Genomic DNA, 25082 nt, shown 5'->3' with positions numbered 1-25082 from the left:
AGGAGCCTCTCCGTCCTCACCCTGCCAATCTATCACCAATCTATCACTTTTTGAACTTCAGATTCTTTTTATTTTCACAGAAACACATATAAACATTCATAGACTTTAGTCATCTGGAACGTCCTGCCTCAAAGAATGCTATCTTTGGCCTCTGATGTTCCTTCTGTCCTGGCAAGGGCTCAAGTCCCAACCGAAGCTTTTGAAAATATTGCAGGAATGAATGAATGAATAAAAGTTATAACTGCGATTGAATGCGCGCCTGGTGGAATGGCGCCACAACCACTTCCTAAGGGGAAGTGCTGATTGGGCAGTCACGTGATAGGGGCCGAGCCTTCCCGGAGCAGGTGAGGCAGGTGCGATCCTGTGTCCGGATAGCCCTTCGGGGCAGCGGCTCGCGGCGGCCATTTTGCGGGGCGATCACGTGAGAGGACGCACGCTCAGCGGGGCGCTCACGTGACCAGGGGCGTGCTGCGGCCGCCCGGGCGGACCCGGCGAGAGGCGGCGGCGGGAGCGGCGGTGATGGACGGGTCCGGGGAGCAACCCAGAGGCGGGGGTGAGGCGGGAGGCGGACGGGCGGGAGGAGGGCGAGCCCCTCGCCGGCCGACCCCAGGATCCCTCCTGCCGGTATGGGGCCGTGCGATCGCCAAGCACTCCGGGGCAGAAACTCCGGGATCCGGCGCTGCCAGCTTCCACCCACTCCCGGGGTCCCGGGCTCTCTGGCCTCTGCGTCCGGATCCCTTCCTGTCTGGCGCTTTCGGACCCCCGAGAAGCTGGGGAGCCCCATAATCCAAGCCCACGGGGCAGGCCCGGGCTTGTTGCCTGCACTACTTCCTGGTGGGAGGGGCGGGTCTCCCCTCAGTCCCCTCAGGCCAGGGGTCTGGTTGCATGAAGTGTTCCCTCAGCCTCCTTCCCCGGAAGAATGAAGGATACAGGCCCAGGACTCCTGCCTCTTTCTCCATCAGGGACTCAGCTGCCTGGGCCCCCAGTCACTTTATCTACCAGGGTCCCCTAGCGTTGTCCTCCCTCAGGGATCATGAGCCACTCCAGTTCCCTGGATCCCCCTAGGACCCAAGAGTTCAGGCACCTCTTACCTCCTTTCTCCTCTAGGGCCCACCAGCTCTGAGCAGATCATGAAGACAGGGGCCCTTTTGCTTCAGGGGTGAGTTTGAGGTCTGATTATTGCGGAGCAGATTTGAGGAGTGAGGCCCCATTCTGATTCTGCATTCCCTGCAACTCCATTCCCACTCTAGTTTCATCCAGGATCGAGCAGGGCGAATGGGGGGAGAGACGCCCGAGCTGGGCCTGGAGCAGGCGCCCCAGGATGCATCCACCAAGAAGCTGAGCGAGTGTCTCAAGCGCATTGGAGATGAACTGGACAGTAACATGGAGCTGCAGAGGTGTGGTCCCTGGGACCCAGGAGTCCAGCCAGTGAGCCCCTTCTCCCTCAGAACCCAGGAGTCCCAGCTCCCACCCCCCACTTTCCCTGGGATCCTGGAGTCCAGGCCCACAGCCCCCTTTTCCGTCAGACCCAGGGGTCCAGGGCCCCACCACTCAACTCAGCACTCTGGACTCCCAGCCCTCCCCTGCCCTAGGATCTTGAAACTCTCCTTCAGGGAGTCATTTTCCCCAGTTTCCTCAATGTCCACCTCGTGGCTCTCCCCCATGATGGCTTCCTGGCTCAGGCCTCAGTTTCCTTATCTTTGGTATGGGGTGGACACCAGAGTTTCCACACTCCGCCTGATCCTCCCTCCCCAGCACTGGCTTTCCTCTCTCCTGCAGGATGATCGCGGCCGTGGACACAGACTCCCCCCGAGAGGTCTTTTTCCGAGTGGCGGCCGAAATGTTTTCTGACGGCAACTTCAACTGGGGCCGGGTTGTCGCCCTTTTCTACTTTGCCAGCAAACTGGTGCTCAAGGTGGGCGGCTGCAGGGCTGTGAGCCCAGGCAGGCTCCCCTATGAGGACCTGGGACTTGTGAGGTCAACCCCTGTGGCAGCCCAGTAACCACAGAGGGAATGGAGAGAGGCAGCTGTGGACCGCTTGTCTGCTTTTTCATTCATTTATTCATTCAACAAACATTTATGGGGCCTATGGTGTGTATGACCTGTACTCGGCACCCAGGACACAGAACAGAAAAGGCTAGGTCCCTGCTCTCAGGGAGCCCACGTCGTATGATGAGTGCTGAGCGAAGTAAACTAGGGTGACGTGATTGGGCAAAGAGGTCAGGAAAGACTTCTAAGAGGAGGTGACGTGAAAGCTAAAGTTGGAATGACAAGAAAGATGCAGTGATATATTGTATAAAGATGGGGGAAAAGGCATCCCGTAGAGGGGCAGAACATGCAAAGGCCCTGAGGTAGGGCCAAGCCTAGTGTGTTGTGGGCAATGAGGAGGCCCATGTGGTTAGAACAGAGTGAGGAGGGGGAGAAGGTGAGAGATGAGGGCAGATTGCGAGGGTCTCGTGGGCCGCTGTAAAGACTAGCTTTACTCTGAGTGCGACAGGAGTGATTGGCTGGTTTTAAACAAGAGAGTGAGGTGACCTGATTTATAAATAGAAAAGACTTTTCAAGCAAGGAGAGCAAAATGTTAATTGTACAATCTAGGTTGTGTGTATATGCCTGTACGCTTAGAAACTTTTTTAACTTTTCTCTTTGAAGATTCTCATTATAAAATATTGGGGGAGGGGAAGCCCAGCAAATTATTTTGGCCCTTTTGGGTAGAAAAATGGATTATGGGGCACAAGGGCAAAAACTGGGACGCTGACAAAGAGGTACCTGTAATAATCCTGGCTAACGGAAGACTGACCTGGAGTCAGGGGGCAGCATTGGAGGTGGAGAAGTAGATTTCTTGATGTGTTTGCAAGATTGAGCTGATGGGGCTTGAATGTTAGAGGTGAGGGGGACAGCAGTCAGGGTGATGGTAGGGCTCCGTGTGGAGCTGGGGACAGCAGGTGAGAAGCAGCGAGATAAAGGCTGAGTAGGGAAGCTTAGGGAGTTGAAGAGCAGGCGTCAGGCCTTACCTGGTCTGAAGGTCAGAAAGCCCTCTCTGGGGAAGTGACATTAGACCTGAGCTGTGAGGGATGAGTGAAAATTCCCTAGGTTGAGGTCCATTGAGGCAGCAGAATTAGCATGTGCAAAGGTCCTGAAGCAGGTTAAGAATTTGGTGGGAATGAAGATATGGAAGAGGGGTGGGAATTCCCTGGCGGTCCAGTGGTTAGGACTCCGTGCTTCCACTGCAGGGGGCACGGGTTTGATCCCGGATCGGGGAACTAAGATCCCACAAGCTGTGTGGAGTGGCCAAAGAAAAAATAAAAAAAGTTTAAAATTAAAAAAAAAAAAGATATGGAAGAAGGGCAGTGAGGCACAGAAAAGAAGAGGAAAATTGGAATGTGATCAGGTCAGAGGCTTCACACAGAGCCTTGTGGGCCAAGATGTGCTTTTGATTTTTTATCCCAGAGGTACTAGGGAGCCATAGATGGTTTGTGAGCAGGGAAGTTGACAGTGACCAGATCCACTTTACAATTTATGAAGCTCATTCTGACTGTGAGTGGAAAAGAGACTGCAGAAGGGCAGGAGGGGAGGCAGAGAGTTGAGAAAGGAGGCTGGGGGCCATTGCCCCAGGCAGTGGCGACAAGGCTTAGTCCCTAAGGCCCAGTCCACTCCCTGCAGGCCCTGTGCACCAAGGTGCCCCAGCTGATCAGGACCATCATGGGCTGGACCCTGGACTTCCTTCGAGAGCGGCTGCTGGGCTGGATCCAGGACCAGGGTGGTTGGGTGAGGCCCCTAACCCCATCCAATCCCCCACTCCCCTGGGACCCCTGGGCCTTCCTGAGCCCACCACAGTGGTACCCTCCTCCCCATTTTCGGATCATCAGATGTACTCTGTAATGCGTTTTCTTACATGTCTGATCAACCCTGATTCATATGACACCCACTGACCTCTCCATGACCCTTGACCTCCTGGTGAGCTCTGACCCGACTAGTGCCTTCTGCCCTCCCTGGTGCCTCTACTTCCTTCGGAATCCCTCAAGTTCTATGATAACTCTTTGGCCCCCAACTCTTTAGTACCATTAATCTTAGGCCCTTGCCCCCACTCATGCCCTCTGACCTCTCTGTGACCCCTCACGTGCTGGCCCAGGCTGAGCTGCTGAACTGCCTCATGTCCCTATCCCCAGGACGGCCTCCTCTCCTACTTTGGGACACCCACGTGGCAGACAGTGACCATCCTCGTGGCCGGAGTACTCACTGCCTCGCTTACCATCTGGAAGAAGATGGGCTGAGGCCACCAGCGGCCTTGGACTGTGTCTTTTCTGCATAAATTATGGCATTTTTCGGGAGGGGTGGGGACTGGGGGCCATGGGCATTTTTCTTACTTTTGTAATTATTGGGGTGGGGTGGGGAGGAGTGGTCTCGGGGGGCAATAAACCTCTTTCGGGCCACACTTTCAGAGTCTGAGTCACTGGGCCCACTTCCTGGCTGTCGCAGGAGACCAGGCTTCACGTGCTGACCCATCTTATTCTGAGGTTGCCTGGTGCCCTCTATGGGTAGGTGGTGAGTTAAGTCTTGGCCCTGCCCTTAAGGAGCCCACAGTCCTGAGGGGAACCGAGGTGACTCGAGATCACATGACTCATGTGTCACAGCCTAGGGTATTGTGTTAGAGGCAGCACTGTGCCAGGCCCAAACCCGGCAGAGGGGGCTGGGGCGGGGGTGGGGGGTGGATATCAGGGTAGCAGGGTGCAAAGCAGCCTCCTGGACCCTGGGAACTAGGGCCTGGAAGCTTCCACCATATGGGACCACAGAAAGTTGCACATTTACTGAGGTGGAGAAATGGGGAAGAAGCTGGAGGGGGGCAGACCTCGGGAGGACTAGGAAAGCAGGGGAGGGCGCTGGAGCCTTTTGGGGAAGCCCCTGGAGCCTGGAAGGCTGAGGAGGCTGGAGAGAGGGTCCAAGGGAGGACTCCAGGGGAGGCCTGAGCTTGAGCTGTGTGGTTGCAGAGGAGACACACAGGCTGGAGACTGACAGGTTGTGGAGGGAGGGGCTGGAGAAGGAGGAGGAGTCTAGGGTCTGGCCCCGTAAATGGGAAGGGCCCTCCAGGAGAGGGGCAGCCCCCTGGGAAGATGCTGCGCTCACACAGAGGCACAGTAGATTGAGCCAAAGAAGGAGAATCAGAAAAGGGAATCACAGAGAATAAGGTCACTCGGAGAGTCACAGTTGGTTGTCACCTCTCTGGCTGTCTTTTTTTGGCCGCGTTGGGTCTTCGTTGCTATGCGCAGCTTTTTTTGTCTCTAGTTGCGGTGAGCGGGGGCTACTCTTCATTGCGGTGCCTGGGCTTCTCTTGTTGCGGAGCATGGGCTTTAGGCGCGCGGGCTTCAGTAGTTGAGGCACGCAGGCCCAAGGGCAGGCGGGCTCAGTAGTTGTGGCTCGTGGGCTTAGTTGCTCTGCGGCATGTGGGATATTCCCCGACCAGGGCTCGAACCCGTGTCCCCTGCACTGGCAGGCGGATTCTTAACCACTGCACCACCAGGGAAGTCCCACCCCTCTGGCTCTCCATCCCCCTCTCTCTGGGTCCTTCTGTCCCCTTCTCTGTCTCTGTTCCTGTCTCTTTGTCCCTCTCTGGGTCTTTCTGTCCCCCTGTCTCTCTCTCCCTGTTTCCCTGGGTCACTTGTCTTCTCCTATCCCCCCTGATTCCCCCCACCTTCTTCAGATAATCTTTATCTCACCCCTTCCTCTCCCTCCACCTGTGAGCACTTCCCAGGTCACCTCTCCTTTCCCAGGCTAAAGGTCTTTGGGCTGAGGTTTGAAATTTGGTGAATGAGTAACTCAGACCCCATTGTGACTGTGTGCCTGGGGCAACTGCCCCTCCCCCAGAGGCTTGCCCCAGAGACGGCCAGTCAGGGGAGAGATGGCAGATAAGACAGAAGTGAGGGGAGACTGAGTCACCACCCAGAGAGAGGGGACAATATGGCCACAGGCGGGAGCCCAGGGAAACCATCAAGGGAACTAAAAAGACAGTGCCTTGACAAAGCACTCGAGGTGGCACCTTGGGGGAGGGGGCCAGACTTGGGGCCCAGCCAGGCCTAGTTCCCCGGGTCCCAGGCAGACTGCAGTCCACCCAAAGTAGATGAGGTCAGCGAGCGGGCTCCACCCCGCCCCTCTGCGGGAGCCCCTTCCAGAGCTGAGTTCAGCATGACTCAGCACGGCTGCTCTCCTGGCACTGGCCCAGACACCACTTGAGGACCCCAGATACCAGCCTGACTGGCGTCCCCTTGATCAGGGAGTACCCTGCCCGGGCTGCTTGGGGAGGCTTCTCTGCAAGGTGAGCCCTGACCTCTGCTCCCAACGCCCCAGCGGCTTCAGCTTTCCTGCCCCAGCCGGACAGCTGCCTCCATTAGGGCACTGAAAGAGGGTCAAAGTCCTGTCTTTGTTTCTCCTTCCCCGCAAACAACCACAATGGGAGCTCCTGGAGGGCTCCTTCAGCCAGCTCTGCCACCCAGGCACCAGCCTGGACCAGACACACTTTACAAATGTCCATTGGTTAAAGACAGACATCCCATCCGTAGGTCCCCAGACCCTCCTTGTTTCACCAGGACTCAGTACTTCTCCGTGATCTTGAAGGAGCATGCGTCAGGCAAGACAGGGACAATTTCAGCGAGGCTGCTTCAGCGTCAAAAAGAATTCCCAGTCTCTGGCTGCCTTCAAAGTCATCTCCACGAAGTGCAGCCTCAGAGGGACCCCCAAAACTCCAGTGTCATTTCACCCCTCCCCATCTCAGCTTCCAGAAAAAGCGAGCCCCTAAAATAGCCCCTAGGTATTCCAAGGGGCTCAGACAATCTTTCGAGCGCTCCAAAAGGCTCTCCAAGACCCCTGACCTCTTTAAAAAGCCCCTACTAGGCTTCTGGAAACATCCCTCTGCCCCACTCCGGGGCTGAACAGCAGGGCTCTACAACTGTCCTTTTAATCTCGCAGATCACTTCAAGGGCCTAAAGATCGCCCTACCCCCCCCGGGGAAGTTTCCAGAAAAATATGGACTTCCACTGTGAACTCTAAAGCTACAGAAACTCCCCCCACCTTTGAACCCCAAGGCTCCAGGTCCTCCCAGAGAGAGACCCAAGGTTCCAGAAATATCATCTCACAGCCTTCCAAACTTCTCAATGATCCGGGTACCCCCTTATCTCCCAGCGCAAACCCCAGTCATCTGGAGGTTTCTGCACCTCTGAGGAACGCCCCCAGGGTTCCAGTAAAGCCCGTGCCCTGACACAGCACCAGAATCCGATCTACTTTCCTGAGACACCCCCAGGACCCAGGAATGATTATTTTCCAGGGTTCCCAGTGTCTTCATTAATCTTTCACCTACTAGAGAGTCTCCCTCCCCATCCCCCCCCAGAATCCCTTGACTTCGCAGAATTAGCCCCAGAGCTGTTGCATCCCGCGAAAACCCCCACCCCCCATTCCCCATTTCACAACAGCCGTCGCCTACAGGCGCGTGACTTCCCCACCTCCGGGGGGGGCGCGGTGTGTGTCTAGGAGTCCTATATGCTCCTGATTGGTCACGCGTGGGCTCCAGGCCCCGCCTCCCACCACCGCAGATTGGCCGATTGCTCTCCCTGGCCGTCCCACTTCCGAAGGCCTGCGCACTATAAAATAAGCCGCCTCGGCCACAGCAGTTTCCATTGCGCTCGGCGGTTCCCCGGATCTGTCTCTTGCTTCAACAGTGTTTGGACGGAACAGACCCAGGGTCGCCCTTTCTTCCAGCCTCCGACCACCCTCCAACCTTCGGAGTCCCACTCATCTATCCACCCTCCAACCTTCGGAGTCAGCCACTCAGCTGTCCTCGGTCACCGGGACCAGCCAACACCATTTTTTGAGCCGAACTCCTTATTACCGATCAACCATGAGCTCCCAGATTCGTCAGAATTATTCCACCGAGGTGGAGGCCGCCGTCAACCGCCTGGTCAACATGCATCTGCGGGCCTCCTACACCTACCTCTCTCTGGTGAGGGTCCCCAGGACGCCCCCAGCCCAAGTTACCCTCAGCTGCGCACCTCCGGCCCTCTGCGCACGCGCTGGCCTTCTTTGTCCTGTTGGATAGTCGGAGGCGGAGTCCGCATGCCTGGCCTCGCCTCCTGCTAACCATTGTTCCCGCCATCTCTTCCCGCAGGGCTTCTATTTCGACCGCGACGATGTGGCTCTGGAGGGCGTGCGCCACTTTTTCCGCGAATTGGCCGAAGAGAAGCACGAGGGCGCCAAGCGTCTCTTGAAAATGCAAAACCAACGCGGCGGCCGCGCCCTCTTCCAGGACGTGCAGGTAAATAGTGTGTGGGCATTGGACTACATCTCCCAACAGTCCCTGCACTAGAGGCCCCTTGACTGTATTGGTTTAGGCACCGCGTAGGCCTCTCGGAGATTGAGTTCAGTCTTTTGTGGGTTATTACAGCTGGAGATCGAGGCGCACCCAGTTCTCCCAAGACGTGGCGGTCTAGAGCGCAGCGTGTAGTATCCTGGGACGTGTAGTTATAGGACACTGGGGAATGATAGATACAAACTCTTAGACGTTTTTTTCCGATTAAGCCCTCTACTCTCGCAACTACTGGAAAATTAGTTTGTAGTCCTTTCCAGAGTATGTGGCTAGTACTGAGCCGTTTGTTTTCGGTATAGAAGCCATCTCAAGATGAGTGGGGTAAAACTCAGGACGCTATGGAAGCCGCCATTAAAATGGAGAAGAACCTGAACGAGGCCCTTCTGGATCTGCATGCCCTGGCTTGTGCCCGCGCAGACCCCCACGTAAGTATCTCCAGTCATGTCTATGAGACCTTCCCTGGAATGATGCTTACATACGAAGCATTGGCCTCATTTGATTGGGCAGATTTCCTTCTGATCCTCCTTCCCCCATCTGTCACATTGTTAGATCTGTACGTGGCAACATTTTCTCTTTTATCACTCAGCTCTGCGACTTCCTGGAGAGCCACTTCCTAGATGAGGAGGTGAAACTCATCAAGAAGATGGGTGACCACCTGACCAACCTCCGCAGGCTGGCTGGTCCCCAGGCTGGGCTGGGCGAGTATCTCTTCGAAAGGCTCACCCTCAAGCATGATTAGGAGCCTCCGGAGCCCAGTGGCCTTTGAGGAGCCCCTCTGGTGTCAGGGCTTCTGCCTGAAGCCCCTCTCTTCAGCCAGTAGGCAGCTTGTTAACCACACTGGAGCCCTCTCCCAAGCCTTGGACCAAATGGAAACAATAAAGCTTTTTGCAGCAGCTAGTGGTTTTATGTGTGTATCCTGGGAAAAAAGGTGGGATCTGTTTTCACAAGGCTTCTGGCTGCATTGGGCTGGCAGGGAGAGAGGAGTTTGGCGCTCTACTTCTAAGACATAATAACACCTGTGGGATGTTGCTGTAGTGGGTTTTCTGCTTTGCCAGGCTGTTAACTGCCCCTCCTAAGATGGTAGAGCCCAGACTCCAGGGAGAGTCTAATAAAACCTGGGGTTGCTAGCTGGAAGCAGACAGCTGTTAAGGAGATCAGTAATGAGAAACCGGTTCACATGAGTTATGTTGCTAGGCACTTGCCAAGCTCTGAAAGTACTCTGCCTCAATTCTGGGAGGCTAAGTAGAAATGTGAGCTCCTTCATATGGGTAAGTTGAGACAAACTGTGTAAATTACCCATGGTAACCGGGATGCACACCCAGGTCTGACCTCCAAAGGCTGTTTGTTACAGGTGTGGAATTCAAGGCACATAATAGGTAGAAACTGGCTAGTGGGTCTGAGCTGCTGAGGGCACATGATGTGAAAGAGGTGCTGAGCTAGGGGGTTCAGGGCTCAGCACAGACAGAAATGGGATGTGAAATTATCCAAATGGGAACTGAAGAAGCTTGAAGATGATGTAAGCAGCTGCTGGGTCCAAGCAATAAAACGATGTCAGCTCTGACCCCCCCACCCCATCCTATTTCTGGTAGCTGAATCTGAGAGGAAACGGCTGCTCAGCACCATGCCTCTCCTGCTGGTAACTGGTGGGGGAGGGGACCCGGGTGTCACAAACACTGCGGCTAACAGAGAGATGATCACACATCCAAATTCAGAGCTTTCTACTCCCCTGAAAAGCGATTGATTCAGAGATGCACGTGTAGCCTAGGGACGATTAGAACTGAAAGGAGAAAAAGATTTTTTTCCAGAGTGCTAGAAACATGCTCTAAGCCAGTGCTGTCCAACAGAACTTTTTGCAGTGATGGAAGTGTTCTGTATCTGTGCTGTCCAATAGGGTAGCCATGGGCCACGTGTGGCCACAGTGGCTGTTGAGCCCTTGCATATGGCTAGCGCTACTGAGGAATTTAAGAGCCTGAGGCAACTTTGCCACTTGCAAGTCGAGTCAAAAACAAGAGAGTTGCCTTCCTTTGAAATAACACTGGAATCCAGTGGCAATCCAAGTCTCTAAGACAGTAGAATGAGACAAGAGAAACGGGACCCAGCAGTGGGCAAAGGGAGGAATCAAGAGGTGAAGAGGGAAGGAAGAGGAGGGTGGGGCCAGGATTGAGGCCCACCAAGCCCTCCGGTCAGACTAGACCTGAGATTCTTAAATATAGATGTATTTTTTCATCTCTGGACACACTTCAATCACACCCCTTCTGCCCTCCCCCCTCCCAATTGCAAACCAAGGGCAGCAGACACAGCACAGCACACGTGAGGGGCCCTTCCCTTTCACCAAAGCTGGGGGCAGGGCACAGCTTAGGGATGGAAGAGCCTCGAGGTAAATATGGAGGTTCTAGAATCCAGTGGGCTGAGTTCTAGACCAGAGGGAAGGGACCAGGTTGCAGCAAAGTGGTAAGGTTCTAAATTTGGCAGCTGGGACCTAGAATCCAGTGGTTTCATGGTGGGTCTAGCGGTTGGGGGTTATGTGTGCAGGTACTGGGGAAGACAGCCAGTTGTCCTCAGCAGAGGGATTCCCTGTAGGGCGCAGGAGTTTAGAGATATGGGGAAGAGTTCAGACTCAGGGAAGAAGGAGTAGGGTCTGGTCCAGAAAGGCATCTAGACCAAGACAGCTTGTTCTCCAGTAGGAATGAGAAACCAAGTGGTTCTGCCCCCACTTGCTTGGCCAAAGTGCAGAGGAAGAAGGGAGCAGGGGTGGAGGGATCCTCCAGGCAGAGCCGGACACCCCAGGGAGGGCTAAATCACAGTAAACACGAGTGCACTGGCCTGGAGCCCGAGTTCTGGACTTAACCTGCATTAAGTCCCTGAAAGTGCCCCAGCTCTGGACTTGATTGTCTCATTAGCACGGACTGCACGTGGTTTCCAGTGCTTGGTGGCCCCGGGCCAGGCCTGGGCATGGCAGGCTCTGTATGCGGTAAAATTAGCAAGCCGCAAGGGGCTCAAGGAGCCCCAGCATAGAAGGCAACAGAGCAGGTTTCTGAAAACCTCTGGCACCACGGCAGGATAATGGCAGATTCCTGGCCTCTGGGATGGCCTGGGGGACTCCAGGGCACAGATTATGCATTCTGGAACCCAAGAAAGGCACGGCGTTGAGGATTCTGGAGTGTTTGGGATTTCGAGAGAGGAGCTAGAGGGGCTGGAGTGTATGGCGGAGGGGGTAGGGCTGTGGACCCCACAGAGGGCTAGGGATCTGGAGTGGAGTTTAGGGACAGCGCCATTCTGCATCCACCCTCAAGATAAGGGAGGCAGGGTTGGCAGGGGAGTGCGGGTCAGGGGACTTAGTTGCGCTCCTCGCCCAGGGAGCTGGCGGGGCTGAGGGGCTCGCTGGGGGTGCTGACTGAGCTGGAGGGCGCTGTGTCCACCGAGCCGCGCTTGCTCCCGCCGGTTGAGGACGTGCAGGAGGCGCGGCGCGGCCACTCCGGGGCGCGGATATTGCGCCGGTCCTTGGCAGCCTCCTCGTCCTCGTCGTAGCGCTCGCCATCTTCATCGGGTGGTCCGTCCCGGGGCTCCTCCTCATCCTCGCTCTGGTGCGGGCTGGAGTGTCTCGACAGTGAGGGCGATGGTGGCACTGAGGCTGGCCGCGGGTAGCGGTAGCCCTGGGTCTGCGTACGGAGGTGTGGGCACAAACCGCATAGTGAGCAGAGGCCTCTGCAGCCTGCCTGGGCGTCCAGCGTCCTTGAGGCCTTGCAACTCCAGGAGGGACACCCTACTTCACCCCACCCTTCTAGCTCCTGGCCCCCCCTAGAGAGACCCCGGATCCACTTACCGCATCAGCCTCGTGGGGCTCGTAGGTGAACTGTTCTGGAAAGGCCTTGGCCAGCGCCATGTGGCGCGCAGACATGTAGTACTTGTTGGGGGGAAAGAAGAGGAGTGGGCATCAGGGGGCAGGAGCCTGACCCCGCCCCCAGCAGGTTTGGAGGTGGGGTGAAGCCTGGTTACACGTTTTATGCAGATGAGCACAACCTGCGGTGGTTTCCAGTTGGCCCCTCTGCTAATCATCCATCTTTCAGGCTCCACCCCTTATGTAGATAAGCAGAGCTGTGAATGGACAGTCTCTGAGCCACACTCCTTTAACAGGGGCGGAATTCTCCAGTCAGGTACCTCTTTGGCCGCACCCTTACGCAAATAGAGAACTTCCCACCTCGGTGGTCTTCCAGTCTGAAAGTTGATTCTTTTCTTAAAGGGACAGCAAGCGTTACAAATAGGAAGAGACCATGCCCTTTGCGCCAGCTTTCGAGGCACGGGGAATCAGAGACCCAGAGCCGTAAGTGACTTATTCACAGCAGAGGACAGGGAGGGGAATTATACCCGGCCTAGGTATTTCCAGTCCAGAAGGTCGGAGAGGCGCTCCGTGCGGTTCCGCTGGATAATGCGCTGCCGCCGGCTCTGCTGGCAGAAACTGTAGAGGAAGGAGGTGAGCTGCGAGCAAGAATCATCCAGGCCTCGGAAACGCCGGTCCAGAATGTAGATGCCTGTCGGGGCCAGGAAGAGTCTCAGAAAACAGATTGGGGAAACCTTCATTGTCTCTGGGACTCTGCAGACACCAGGACGCCTCCTCCCACTGGGACTCAGGAGTCCACCCCCTCCTCTCTTAGTGACCCAAGAGACCACGCCCCTCCTTCCCAGGATCCAAGAGTCCCGGCTCTCATTCTGGGCGCTGACCGTAAGCTGAGGGGTCTGCGATGTGTTCCTCCATGAAGCAGCCGAAACCAGAAAGGTTGGTGGAGACACTGGGGATACCCATAACCGTGCACTCAGCTGCGGGAAGGCGTGAGAAAGGTCCGCTTAGCTTGCCCCTCTTTATTGCCTTAAATCCCAGTGAAAGCCCCAATGGCGCCCTCTATCGGCGCCTTTAATAAGAGCCGGGCGCTGTGCCGCGCAAGTCAGGAACCAGACAAATTAGGCTGTGCATTGAAGTATGATAGTCCCTATTCCTTAGAGGGGAAGCTACTAGGCTCAGAAAAGGGAATTCATTTGCCCCAAGGCCTCAGGGTAAGGAAGAGTCCATAATTGGGTAATAAGGATGCTAATTTATTGAGCACGGTATTCTGGGCCAATGTCTACCATTTTAATTTATCCTCATGACCTGTAAGACACTTTTTTGTGCCAGACTGCACTGTTTTGGTTGTCATAGCTTTATAGTCTGTTTTGACAAGAGGTAAGACAAGGTCTCTCATTATTACTATCACTGTGTACAGAGCACCTACTACACCTCGCTTACTCCCTTAAATAACGCTGAGAAATGCTTCAAGGAGTTTATTATAATTTTTATATAAGTGTTTCTAAAAACCTCTGTAAGCTGCAAAAGTTGGCACTACATATAACAAGGCTTATGGGAAAAATAGGGTTGGAGCTGGTCACACAAGACCTATGCACCATTTTAACCGTGGATGAAACTGGCAAACTTGTCAAATCACTCATCATTTAAGAAATATTACAGCAAATGTGGTATTTATTTTGCCTTAAAAACATATGAAAGTAGCTTGATTGTTAGAGAAGAAGCTGTGCATTTAGCTGTTGTTGTTTTGGGGAACCAAACAGTAGCAAATTGGGAGAAATCACGTGTGAACTCTGACATCAGCCCTCTAGTTACTCACATGAGCTACTGTGTCACAAAAACACATGAACAGACTTGTTTCCATTGTTCCTGTTTTGCATAGGAGGAGTCTGGAGCTCAGGAAGGGCCAGTCCCTTGTGCTGAGATCACGCCAGACGCTGAACTCACCTGGTGTGTAGCCCCAAGGCTCATAGTAGGAGGGGAAGACGCCCAGGTGGCAGCCGCGGACAAACTCCTCATAGTCCACAGGGAGCAGGGGGCTCGTGGAGGAGAGGAACTCCGGGTGAAAAATCACCTGGCAGTGGAAAACAAGGGCTCAGCCCGAGCACCTTATTTAGCTACTCCCTGGGGATCCCAGAGAGGATGAAAAAGTTGTCTAAAGCCATACAAGACAGTGTCAGGACAAAGACTGGAATCCAAGTCTGCCTCAGAAGCAAAGGTTCTTTCTAAACATTGCAATCCTTTGACATACAGGGGAGATGGGGAATGTGAGGCTCAGGCTCCAGCCCCCATATCACCGCCCTCCCCGGCACCCCCCCCCCCAGCCATGCCCAACCCACCCTGGCCAGTGCCCTCACCTTGACCCTGTCGGCACTACTATTGAAGAGGCCAATTCGGCGGATGGTGGTCAAAATAGGATCTGAGGAGTCGTCCAGCATATTGTGGGTGCACACAGGAGGGAAAGACTGCCGCTGTAGGGGCCACAAGTGGGGTGGGGGGGTCAGGGAAGGGACAGAGGGCTTCCTACTTCCCCATGAGCCATGCTCATCCTGGGGATCTAAGGAGACAATTCCCATCAGGTTGTGGAGCAACAAACCCAAGAGATTACCAGGAGTTGTAGATTTCCTACTTGTCTCTATCTGTAAAGGTTTTCTTTTCCCTTTAACCACCATAAGCCGAAAAGAAACTACAATCCCAGCTCTCTTAGAGGCAGAGCCAGTGTTAACATGCCTCATAGACTAGAGGGAGTTGTAGCTATCTTGTTCTGTACTCTGGGCTTTCATCAAAGAAACCCAAAGGGACTGTAACTCCCAGCAGTTGATGGGGGCTGTGCCTTTCAGGGGCTGCTTGCCGGAAGTTATAGTTTTCTTATGAAAATCCTGGATCTTTTTCTCTCCAAGTTCCTTTTACTCTCCATCCTGTATTCTCTCCACCTCCACCCTCAAAAGAGGCCCAAAGAAACCACAATTCCCAAGAGCCACTGGAGGAAGACAGAGCTAGTGTGATAGCAGTCCCAGGGGCTGCTGGGATATATAGTTCTTTGCAGCTGTCCCATTATTCCTCTCATTAAAAGATCTACTCATCTTCAGTTTACTGACTCCAGGAGCCCAGGAAACTACAACTCCCAGCAGCCCCATGGCAGAAACATCCTCAGTGAGGCCGACTGCCTTAGGAACTACTGGAAATTATAGTTTGGCCAAAAACAATTCACACCTTGTTTGTGCAACTTGGCTGTCTTGGTTTCCATTCCCTAGGATTGGGGGAAATCACCAACCCTGACTATAGGTACAAAAAACCCTTGACTCCAGATAATAAAAGAACTCTAATTCCCAGAAGTTTCTGGGGCAAGGGAAGAGTCAAGGTAGCAGAAAGCCCTGGGGGCTGCTGGGAGTTGTGGTTCTCATTTTGTGACTGCTAATTTTCTCTAAGGTTTCCCACCCATCTAATTAACCCCAGGTATCTAAAGAAGCTACAACTCCCAGGGGTATTTGGAGGCTAAGACACAACCAGTGGGATAAGAAACAGTAGCTGCTGAAAGTTTTCAACGTTCTTCAGTGAATAACTGTTGTTTTTGTTGTTTTTTCTTCTTCTTTGATCGCACCATGCGGCACGTGGGATCTTAGTCCCCAACCAGGGATCGAACCCGCACCCCCTGTATTTGAAGCACAGAGTCTTAACCCCTGGACTGCCAGGGAAGTCCCGAAATAATTTTTTTAGCTGACCTGGCTCTATCCCTAGAGGCCCAACAAAACTACCACTCCCAGCAGTCTCTGGGGGAAGAGGTGGAGGTAGCTTGCAGCAAGGCCCAGGGTTAGCTGGGAGTTGCAGCTCTCCTTTTGTGGCTATCTTGACTTTAGTTCAAGGTCCCTTCCACCTTTTGTTCATGGATCCCCAAGGACTCAAAGAAACTACAACTCCCAGAAGCCTCTGTGGCAGAATAAGCTGTGGGAAAGCAGGCTGCCCTAAAGGCTTCTGGGAATTCAAGTTCTACCAGTCAGCTCACACACACCCTTCTGACTTCAGAATTGATTCCTTGAATAAGGACTGCCAACAAAGCAGAACTCCCAGCCATCTCTGGGGTCAGAGCTAACACGGCAAGCTGCCTCCAGGGCTGCTGGGAATCGCCATCTTTCGACTCAGGAGTCCAAACCATACCTGCGTGGCAAAGATGGCTCTCTTCATCATAGTGAAGTCCTCCTTGTCCAGCATCTTGTTCATGTCTGGGAGGCTCCCCCTGTAAGGTGAGCAGTGGGATGCATCTGGGAATGGGTGATGAGAGGATTTAGAGCCCAGGAGGATGCAGGGCTGAGGGCGGGACACTCACACCAGCAAGGATTCATAAAGCTTCCTCCCAAACTTCTCCTTCACTGTGTTGGCCGTATCCCTGGAAGGAGCAGAGCGACAACATCACTTATAGACCAGCTGCCATTTATTGTTAGGCTTCTGGGGCAGCTGGGAAGTTGAAGTCTGAGCAGAGAAGCTCTGGATATTTCTGGCTGGAGGATGGAGACTCAGGGAATAGGCCCTGGAAGGCTCGGATCCCTTGTGCTTTGCATCAGCTCTGCGGCCAGGGACAGGTGGCCTTCCCTCTCTGACTTCAATGCCTCATCTGTCAGATGGGGATAAAAATAGAAGCAACCTCAAAGGTTTGCAGTGAGAATTCGATGAGGTCATGACAAAAAGTGCACAGTGCCCATGACACAGTGAGCCTTCCAAAAATGTCAGCTATTATTAGGACTTAGGCTAGTCCTGGTAGTCGTGATGCTAAGCCCCATTTTATAAAAAGGGAAAATTACATTCTGAGAGAGGAAAATGTATGGACACAAGTAAAGCTAGCAAAGAGTGCCACCCTACAACTTCATTGACATTCCTCTGTTCATGGTCCTCTCGTAGCTCTAGCCTCATTTTCTACCCCATCTCCCTAGGGTACTCTGCTTCAGCCCCCTGGCTTCCTTGCTGTTTCTCAAACATGCCTCAGGGCCTTTGCACTTGCCATTCCCTCTGCCTGAAATGCTGTTCCCCAGATACACACAGGGTTTCCTCCCTTGTTTCCTCTCTTGGTCTCTACTTGCTGGCACTTACTCAGTGTGGCCTGTCCTGACAACCCTGTCTCATATTCCAGTCCTGCTTTTTTTTGGCCAGAGCACTTTCTATAGAACTTTCTAGAACGTGAACACAATAAGGGCAGGGATTTTATCTTTCTGCCTCACAGCTGTGTTCCCAGTGCCTAGAACAGCACCTGGCACGCAGTAGGAGCTCAAGAAATAGCTGATGGCTAATAGGTGTTTTTTACAGATGAGGAAACTGAGGCTTGAAGACGGGGAGTGGTTTGCCTAAAGTCACAAAGCCAGAGCAGGACAGGGGCATGAGCGGGATCTCGCCAGCTTGATACCAGAGCCCTGGTCATGCTGTCACACTTGTCCTGCCTGCGACTGCGACTTCGTACTGCCCCCGAGTTGCAGGCATCTGGAGCAAGTAACTTTGCTGGGAATCAGGTGGGGGATGGGTTGATCATATCACAGATGACAAAACTGAGACTCCAGGAGAAACAGGGGACCCAAAGCACACAGCTGGGAGTGGGAGCGGCAGGGATGCCGGGCTGAGGGCTGCTGACCAAAGCTGCTTGCGCACGGCTTGGCCCTTAAGGGTTTCCACGTTGAAATTGTTGGTCCGAGCTGGCATGATGAAGAAGGCAACCACTGTCTGCTCGCTGCCATTCACCTGGGGCAGAGGAAAGGGAGGGTGTGTGTGTGTGTGTGTGTGCGCGTGTGAGTGTGTGAGGCTCACATGGGAGAAGGCTGTCCCACCCTTTGCCACCCCCCAAGACCACGAGGACCCTGCCATGCCCCTCACTGTCAAGGAGAATTATAGGACAGAGCTACCATTCCCACGGGGACTCTGATCTTCTTTCTGGGTCCCTACACTCCTGTTTTACACATGGGTTTCCCTGCCCCCACCTCCCAGGTCTCCGTTCTCCCCAGTCATGTACTGATTTTCTCATCCTCCTTGTCCCCTTGCAGCCCAGGCCTTACTCTGAGCAGATAGTTGAGCCGGGCCAAGGCCTCCAGGAAGACATCGGCCCCCTTGTTGGAGAATTCATAGCGGCCAGCGATAAAGAAGTACAAGGTCTTGTCCAAGTTGAAGTCCAGGTGCCTAAAGAAGCCACAACACAGGGTGAAGCCAAGACCCTCACCCACTAGCCCCAGCCTTGAAACTACAAACCCCAGAAGCCACAGGGGCAAAGAACATCTTAGGACAGAGGCATCATGGAAACTCCTGGGAATTGTTCTTTTCTCCTTAGATGGGGATTTCCTTAAATACTCAGCCATTGTTCTGGCGCTCAAGAACTCAAGAGGCTGAGTCTTCAGCTGTCCCCTCTGCTGGCCCCAGGAGTCTGGGTTCCCAACCACCCTCTCTCTCAAGACCTAGGTATCTGGCCTACATACCCATAAAAATGGCCCCGCACAAACTCCTGGATTCGAGCCTTGCTCTGAGCATGGAGGTTCTGGAACTCATGCATGGCAGAGAATTTCTTCACATTCAGTCCATTGGGGGTCACGATATCTGGGATTGGGGGAGAAGGTCCCACATTTCATTTCTTCATTTCTTCGTTCAGATCAATGTGGCTGAATGAATAAATGAAGGAAAGACCCCTTTCCTTTCACGATGTCTTTGTTTCAGTAGCTCCCCAGTGAGCTCCTGTGGTGACCCAGCTGCCCTGCCACTCAGATACCTTCTTGCCCAATATTGCTCCCATCAGCCCCTGTGAATGGCTAACCAGACAGGGAACAGAGCAACATCGGGGCTTCTGGGAGTTGTAGCTCTTTTGTTTCCCCTATGCCACCCTGAGCTGGGGGAATGAGTCAATGTCCCCATCCTGCTTCTCTATCTTCAAGCCTCTTTTAGGGCCCCAACCATTTCCTATTATCATAGAAATTAAAGCATATCAGTGAAAAACTATAACCTCCATCAGCTCCTGGGGCAAAATTCCAGGAATATAAGGAGCTAGACAGCCAGAGGTATTCTGGGAGTTATAGTTCTCACCTTATACCCAATGAGAATGGATGCTATAGTTTGGGAAGAATAACTGGTTCCAACACTGCTTTTCTCAAAAACAAAATGCAAGGAACCTCCTTCCTCTTTCAGAAGACCAATATCTACATTAGCCAGTAAAAGAATTTTACCATTTCTGAAATTAAAGAAACTACACTTCCCATTAGCCTCTAGGGCATGCAGCCAGGCAGCCTCATATTCAGGTCACCAACCTAGGGCATTTTATGAGTTGTAGTTCTCTGCTCTTTACAGCAAAAACATTGCAACAGGCCTTGGCATAGACTACCTCGCTTACGTCTACAGACCCAGGCCTATTTCCTACCTGGTTTCCTTTTGAGTAGGTGCTGAGCCTCAATGGCGGTAATCTGGGACACGGTAGTGAAGACATGAGCGCAGTGGGCTGCCGCCCGCTCCATGCAGTAGCGGTGATAGATTTGCCTCTCACCTGCTTCTTTGTCCACGTTGAACTGGGTAGGGAGGGAGGGCAATCAGGTTAGAAGAACTGGGGAGAAGACAGGCGGTCCAGACTCCAGGGTCTTAGGGGAGATTGGGCCATGAAGCTGGACTCCTGGGCCTGAGGGTGGAGGGGGTTGGGGACGTGGATTCCTGGGTCCTGGGGGAAGAGGGAACTTGATCCCCTTGGGCTTCGCAGACAGCCTCGGGCTGTCCTGAAATATTGGCAACCCCCATCTGCCATGCTCCCAGCTCACATTCTCCAGGTTGTTGTAGAAGTCCACGGCACCAGCACACAGGTATCGCCCCAGCAGCGTGGCGTGGGTCGTGAAGATGGTAGCCACGGGCAGCCGCCGGGCACGGCACAGGCAGAGCCCGATGCCCGCCAACCACTCATGGAAGTGTGCAACCACATGTGGTTTCTCCTCGCTCTGGGCCAGGAACTGTGGGGCAATAGGGATAGGGAGACACACATGTGTCTCCATGTGTGTTGTGAAGACAACCAGCAATCCCCAACGTGGATGAGGAAGCAGGGGAGAGGTCAATCTATCCCCACAACCGCACAGAGTGGGTGGTGACCCATTGCAATCCCCATGGGACAAGGAGCTCTAAATCCTTAAGGCAGCCAGACTAGCTAGCTGACTTCATTCCCAGAGGCTGATGGGAGCTGTGTTTTTTTGACCAACCTTCGAAGTCCCAGAAGGGCTGAATTGGAAAGACCAAAGTTTTAGTGTCCCCAAGTCCTGAACACAATTCCTGGACACCTTTTATGTCAATCAAGAGTAGACCTGTACTGGATACTGGTTGAAGGACTACAACTCCCAGAATGCCCTAGGAGCGGCCAATTCATAAACTGTCCCAGGGTATGGGAAACAAGTTTCTTGAGCCTTTTAAAACCTAAGAGAGGGTCCGAATTGCGGTTCCTGGTTCTCAGATAGGCTGGGGATTCCCAAACATCCGGGGACTCATCTGAGAGCCAAGTCCCGCCCATATTAGAGAACTACAACTCCCAGAACTCCCTGGGGGGTGAGCCCTCCCGTCAAGCCAGCCTCCCCAAGAGCTAATGGCTTAGAATTCCTATATTTGGAAGACTGGAGTGAATGAACCTGGGGTTGGGAGACTGGGTCTTTGAGGAAAGAAGAATCTTGGCCCCTGGATGTCCATATTGCCAGAGAGCAGAGCTAATCCTCGGTTTAAAGGACTACAACTCCCAGAATGCTCTGGGAGACACTGGCCACCCTCTGGCCTCGGATGGCCATTGTAATTTTGGGCCTGGGGTCGAAAGGAGTGACAAGGGGATTGGCAGTGGGGCCTACCTCACCCAGGAACCAGGTGGTGAGGAAACCAAAAAGGACGGCGTCGTTGCCTTCCCGGTCATACCAGGGCACCCCGATGTTGCACGTGTCCCATAGCTCCCCCTTCCAGCGCTCCAGGGCCCAGGCTGAGGCCCCCACGTCGAGGAGCACCACCAGGGGGCCCCCCTCGATCAGCCAGCGCCCGAAATACACCTGCAGGGGGACACAGGGAGGCTTAGGGTTTTGGCCACCTGTCTCTGGACACAGCAACTGCGTTTCTCCCATCCCCAGGGAGACGTCTGGGTTCATGGCCTCAGTGCTTCTACCTTCTGTTTCTGTATCTGCTGCTAATTTCTCACCTACTGCCTTATTTCTCTATTTGCCATTAGTTATTCCCACCACAATTTTTTCCCATCTCGGCTGCAGCATCTCCCTATCCCTTGCTTAGTTTCTCTACTTATAAACCCACATTGCACGTGTCCTGTCTCTGTGCCCCCACTGCCTTATTTCTCCACCCTGCTAATCATTTCTCCAGCTCGCTGCCTTGCTTCTGTGTTCGCTGCCACATTTCTCTCACCAACCATAATGCTGCTTTCTCCCATTATCTTTCCTTTCTGCCGCTCACTCCTTGTACTGGCTCCTTCTTCTTCCACTCGCTCCCTTGTTTCTGATCCTTTCGCCATATATTTGTCACCTGCTTCCTCTTTTCTCTGCCCATAGGCCCATCTTGTACTTTGCAGCCTCATTTCTAACACTGCCCACCCACTTTCCGTGCATGGGGGCCACATTTTTCTACCCACTGCTGTGTTTCTAAGCCTCGTGGTCGCATTTCTGGCCCTGCCACGTTTCATTGATCTGTTGCTTTCCTCCTGAGACCGTGATCCAGATTTTGGGCCTGCTGCCAGATTTTGGGCTGAAAAGCCGTCCTACTCATCCCCAACCTGGCTTTTCCCGGCTTTAGGCGCCTGACCCCCTATGCTCCTCCCCCTCCCAGCTGTTGTCTGCCCTTTTGCTGGGGGGGCTATTCTTAGGCCCCCAGCACATGGACAGCAGCTGCCATGGGGGAGGGACTGGGCCGCCCTAGGGTTCCTTAGGGACACAGTCCCGTCTAACTGGACTCCAGACCCCACCCCAAATCAGAGGCTGTGAATGAATGAAGGCAGCATTGTACCTCTCCCTCCCAGACCCAAATGTCTGCACCTCAGCCCTGCTGCCTTATGGCCCTCTCCCTGGGGGACAGCCACCTCTCTGTCCTCATCCTTCAATTCTCAGCGGGTGCCTGGGACTCTCCCCTCCTCCTTTTAATTCCTGGCTGCGCATCCAAAACTCTGTCCCCTGGGTTTGCCTGCCTACCTCTCCTCCCTTCCTCAATATTCCATCTTCCTCTCTCCTTCGAGATCCTTCTCTCTAAAACATCAGGCTACCTCTTTTCTGTATCTGGACTCTGTCTATCTCCCTATTGCTCTAACCACTGGGGCCACCATCACTTTTTGGAACACTCAGCCTCTCTCCATTGCCTGCCTGTCCACCTCAGTCTGCAAGTGTGGCTGCTTTCAGTAATAATGATGATGATAATAATAACCACGACAACACCTCAGAGCTCACAGACAGTACTAACTGCATGCCAGGTCCTGGGCTGAACACTTTTTATGAACTATTTCATCCTCCCAGGAAACCTATAAAGCGGATGCTATTAGCATGTTCATTCGCCAAGGTCACAAGGCAGGAAGCAGAGAAGGCGAATTTGAACTTCAGGCTCCAGAACTCCTGCTCTGGCCTCCTGCCTCACCCCCAAGCCCACCTCCCCTGGGTTTTGTCTGGCTGTCCATCTAGCTCTTTTCCTCTCTCTGGATCTGAGGATCTTGGCCTCTTGGGACCATCTTTCAGTCTGTCTCATACCTGCTGTCTGTCAGTCCATTCACCAATGTCTTAGAGCTGGGGGTTCACCCACTCACTTCACGGGGTCCTGCATCTGTCTGAGTGTCTGTCAGATATCTGCCCGGGAAAGTGCTGGGCCATCCTGAGTTTCTGTCCATGCCTCCCTCTCTCCCTGGGGCTGTCCATCCCCTGCTCCTTCTCTTGCTGCTGCCCCCACCCTGCCCTCAGCCGGGCCATGTCCCACCTTGCAGCCCTTGCTGTTCATGGAGTCCAGCGTCCTCTTCAGGGCTGGGGTCGGGGGCTCGAGCAGTTCCACCTGGGTCCTCACGCCCTGCTCCGTGTACGGTCCCACCAGGTAGTAGTTGTCGCCCCACTCATCCCCTGTCACCTTCGCCTTCGTCTGCAGCACCGTGTAGATGCCACCCACTGTAGGCAGAGGTCCACAGATCTGGGGCCTGGGGCGGGGTGGGGGGTGGGGCCACGGGAGCCCCGGACCTCTGGCTCAGAGGGAAAAGGGGCCTGGGAGCCCACACTTCAGAGTCAGAGGAAGGAGGGGAGAGGGCAGTGGTGGACAGTACTCCTGGGTCTATGGGAGAAGGGGGCTGGGGTCGGGACTTGAAGGGAGGAGGGTGCTGAGTCTGAGAGAAGGGGCTGGGGGCCTAGGCTTCTAGGTGTGAGGGAATTAGGGGCTGGGGCTGAGGAGGACATAACCTGACAAGGGTTATTAGGGCCTAGCTTCTTGAGTTCCCCGCTTACAGGAGGTGGATTTAAATTCCCAGTCAGGCTCCAGGACACAGTAAGGGAGAATCCCTCTTCGTGGCCTCATTTAGGTTCTCGGAGTTGCCCCAAAGAAGCCAGAGCTGTTATTCCTCACCCGCCACGGACTCTGCCGACCTGTCCCTCAGTTCCCTCTCCCTACATGGGGACACAGGCATGCAGGGCCCTGCCCCTCCCATGACTCCACTCCAGACCCAGGAGTCTGGGCCTCCAGCCTCCTTACCTCCTGAAGCCTGGGCCCTGGAGATCCATGTCTCCATGTTCACAGACCTCCCCTTTCTCTCCCAAGACTCAGCAAAGCAAAATCCCAGCTCCCTTTGTTCTGTGGAGCTAGACTAGCTCTTGGGATTCCAGCCCCAGCCTTCTCCAAACCCAGAACCTCAGGCCCTTTGGAGCCCAGAACCCAGAAATCCAGGCCCCCAGCCACTCCCATCCCAGGGCCCAGCCCCTGACCAGCTTAGGACTTCCCAGCCTTTCCCCATTCCTGCGCGCATGTCTCTGAGGCTACAGGCTCCTCTACTCCTAAGAACCCAGAGCTCAGGCCCTCAGAACCCAGGCATCCAGGCCTTAACTCTCTCTCACTCTAGGATCTAAGAATTAGGGTCTCCAGCCCCTTAACATCTTTACTCTCAAATGACCAGTTCCCCAAATTCTCCCACCACGATTCACGCATCGTATCTCCAAGTGGGCTCTCTCCCAAATCCGGAGTTACATCCCAAGACCCTTCCCCCTAGGGCCACAGTTCTGAAGTGCAAAACCCCTCCCCCCATCTCCTTCCCTATTGAGGACCCAGGTCTCTGGTCTTTTTTCATTTTAGCCCCCTCACCCCTAGGACCCAGGACCTGGGTTTCCAACCTCCTTTCATCTTAGGCGACTCATCCCCTCCCTCCAGGGCCCAGGAGACAAACTCCAGTCCCTCCCCAAGGACACAGGAGTCACAGGCTCCTTGCCCAGGACCCAAGAGTCATGCCATGCAGCCTCGTTACTCCCATCCCCGACTGCCCTTCTCGTCCGGGTCCCTCCGCCCGGCGTGCTCACCCTTGTTGGCCACCTCCCAGGCCACCTCAAAGAGCACTGTGTTCTCCAGGTCGAATTCATCGTCCCAATCCTCCAGTCCTGGCAGTGAGGACACGGACAAACTGCGGTTTAGAGGCATGGCCGACGCGGTTAGAGGGCTCCGGGGGCCACAGGTGCGGGCCCCAGAGGTGTCTGAGGAATGCACTGGGCAGGGCGCTGGGCCAGGTAGCTGGTGCCCGACGGGAAGCTTGCACCACCCTCAGCTTCCTATTGCACGACCGCACTACCGCCTGGAGCGCTCGAACCGGGGCCGGAGGCGGCCGCAGCGTCACTGAGCCCAGTGGGTTTCCTGCAGTGAAACCTTGCGGCCACCAGGAGGCGGTGCCCGCCCCCCGGCCAGCGCCATTGGTCTGCGCCCGGGGGC

At 54.3% G+C, this 25082-nt stretch overlaps 3 protein-coding genes across 10 annotated transcripts; 2 read left to right on the top strand and 1 right to left on the bottom strand.

Annotated features, from left to right (window-relative positions):
• Positions 1 to 412: 412 nt before the first annotated feature.
• On the top strand, positions 413 to 4357 carry BAX (BCL2 associated X, apoptosis regulator). Of its 4 annotated transcripts, none has more exons than XM_067718051.1 (6): positions 413 to 553; positions 1108 to 1159; positions 1251 to 1397; positions 1780 to 1915; positions 3664 to 3779; positions 4132 to 4357. In XM_067718051.1, the coding sequence occupies exons 1-6, from the start codon at positions 520 to 522 to the stop codon at positions 4310 to 4312; spliced, it is 666 nt and encodes a 221-aa protein (XP_067574152.1). In that variant the 5' UTR covers positions 413 to 519; the 3' UTR covers positions 4313 to 4357. The 4 variants fall into 4 exon arrangements, with proteins under 4 accessions (XP_067574152.1, XP_067574151.1, XP_067574148.1 ...); XM_067718050.1 differs by having other exon boundaries at positions 419 to 553; positions 3664 to 3768; positions 4170 to 4354; XM_067718047.1 differs by having other exon boundaries at positions 456 to 527; positions 3664 to 3768; positions 4170 to 4355.
• A 3290-nt stretch (positions 4358 to 7647) lies between these two features.
• FTL (ferritin light chain) lies at positions 7648 to 9243 on the top strand. The gene is made up of 4 exons (XM_067720436.1): positions 7648 to 7987; positions 8153 to 8299; positions 8650 to 8775; positions 8937 to 9243. The coding sequence occupies exons 1-4, from the start codon at positions 7886 to 7888 to the stop codon at positions 9087 to 9089; spliced, it is 528 nt and encodes a 175-aa protein (XP_067576537.1). The 5' UTR covers positions 7648 to 7885; the 3' UTR covers positions 9090 to 9243.
• Positions 7659 to 25015, bottom strand: GYS1 (glycogen synthase 1). 5 transcript variants are annotated; one of them, XM_067720431.1, is made up of 16 exons: positions 24680 to 25013; positions 23109 to 23290; positions 21008 to 21199; positions 19949 to 20134; positions 19561 to 19705; positions 18632 to 18749; positions 18218 to 18338; positions 17800 to 17906; positions 16510 to 16569; positions 16341 to 16419; positions 14543 to 14656; positions 14133 to 14259; positions 13070 to 13165; positions 12716 to 12879; positions 12174 to 12254; positions 7659 to 12009 (listed from the first exon to the last, which is right to left on the bottom strand). In XM_067720431.1, exons 1-16 carry the CDS (start codon positions 24795 to 24797, stop codon positions 11686 to 11688), a joined length of 2214 nt encoding a protein of 737 aa, XP_067576532.1. In that variant the 5' UTR covers positions 24798 to 25013; the 3' UTR covers positions 7659 to 11685. The 5 variants fall into 5 exon arrangements, with proteins under 5 accessions (XP_067576532.1, XP_067576533.1, XP_067576535.1 ...); XM_067720432.1 differs by lacking the exon at positions 24680 to 25013 and adding an exon at positions 23865 to 24669; XM_067720434.1 differs by lacking the exon at positions 23109 to 23290 and having other exon boundaries at positions 24680 to 25014.
• Between the last annotated feature and the right edge of the window lie 67 nt (positions 25016 to 25082).

The sequence above is a fragment of the Pseudorca crassidens genome, chromosome 20 (assembly GCF_039906515.1).
Source record: "Pseudorca crassidens isolate mPseCra1 chromosome 20, mPseCra1.hap1, whole genome shotgun sequence".
In the NCBI taxonomy this organism is placed as follows: Eukaryota; Metazoa; Chordata; class Mammalia; order Artiodactyla; family Delphinidae; genus Pseudorca; species Pseudorca crassidens.
The sequence above is the reverse complement of the archived record's forward strand: the minus strand, read 5'-3'. Positions and strand labels throughout refer to the sequence as shown.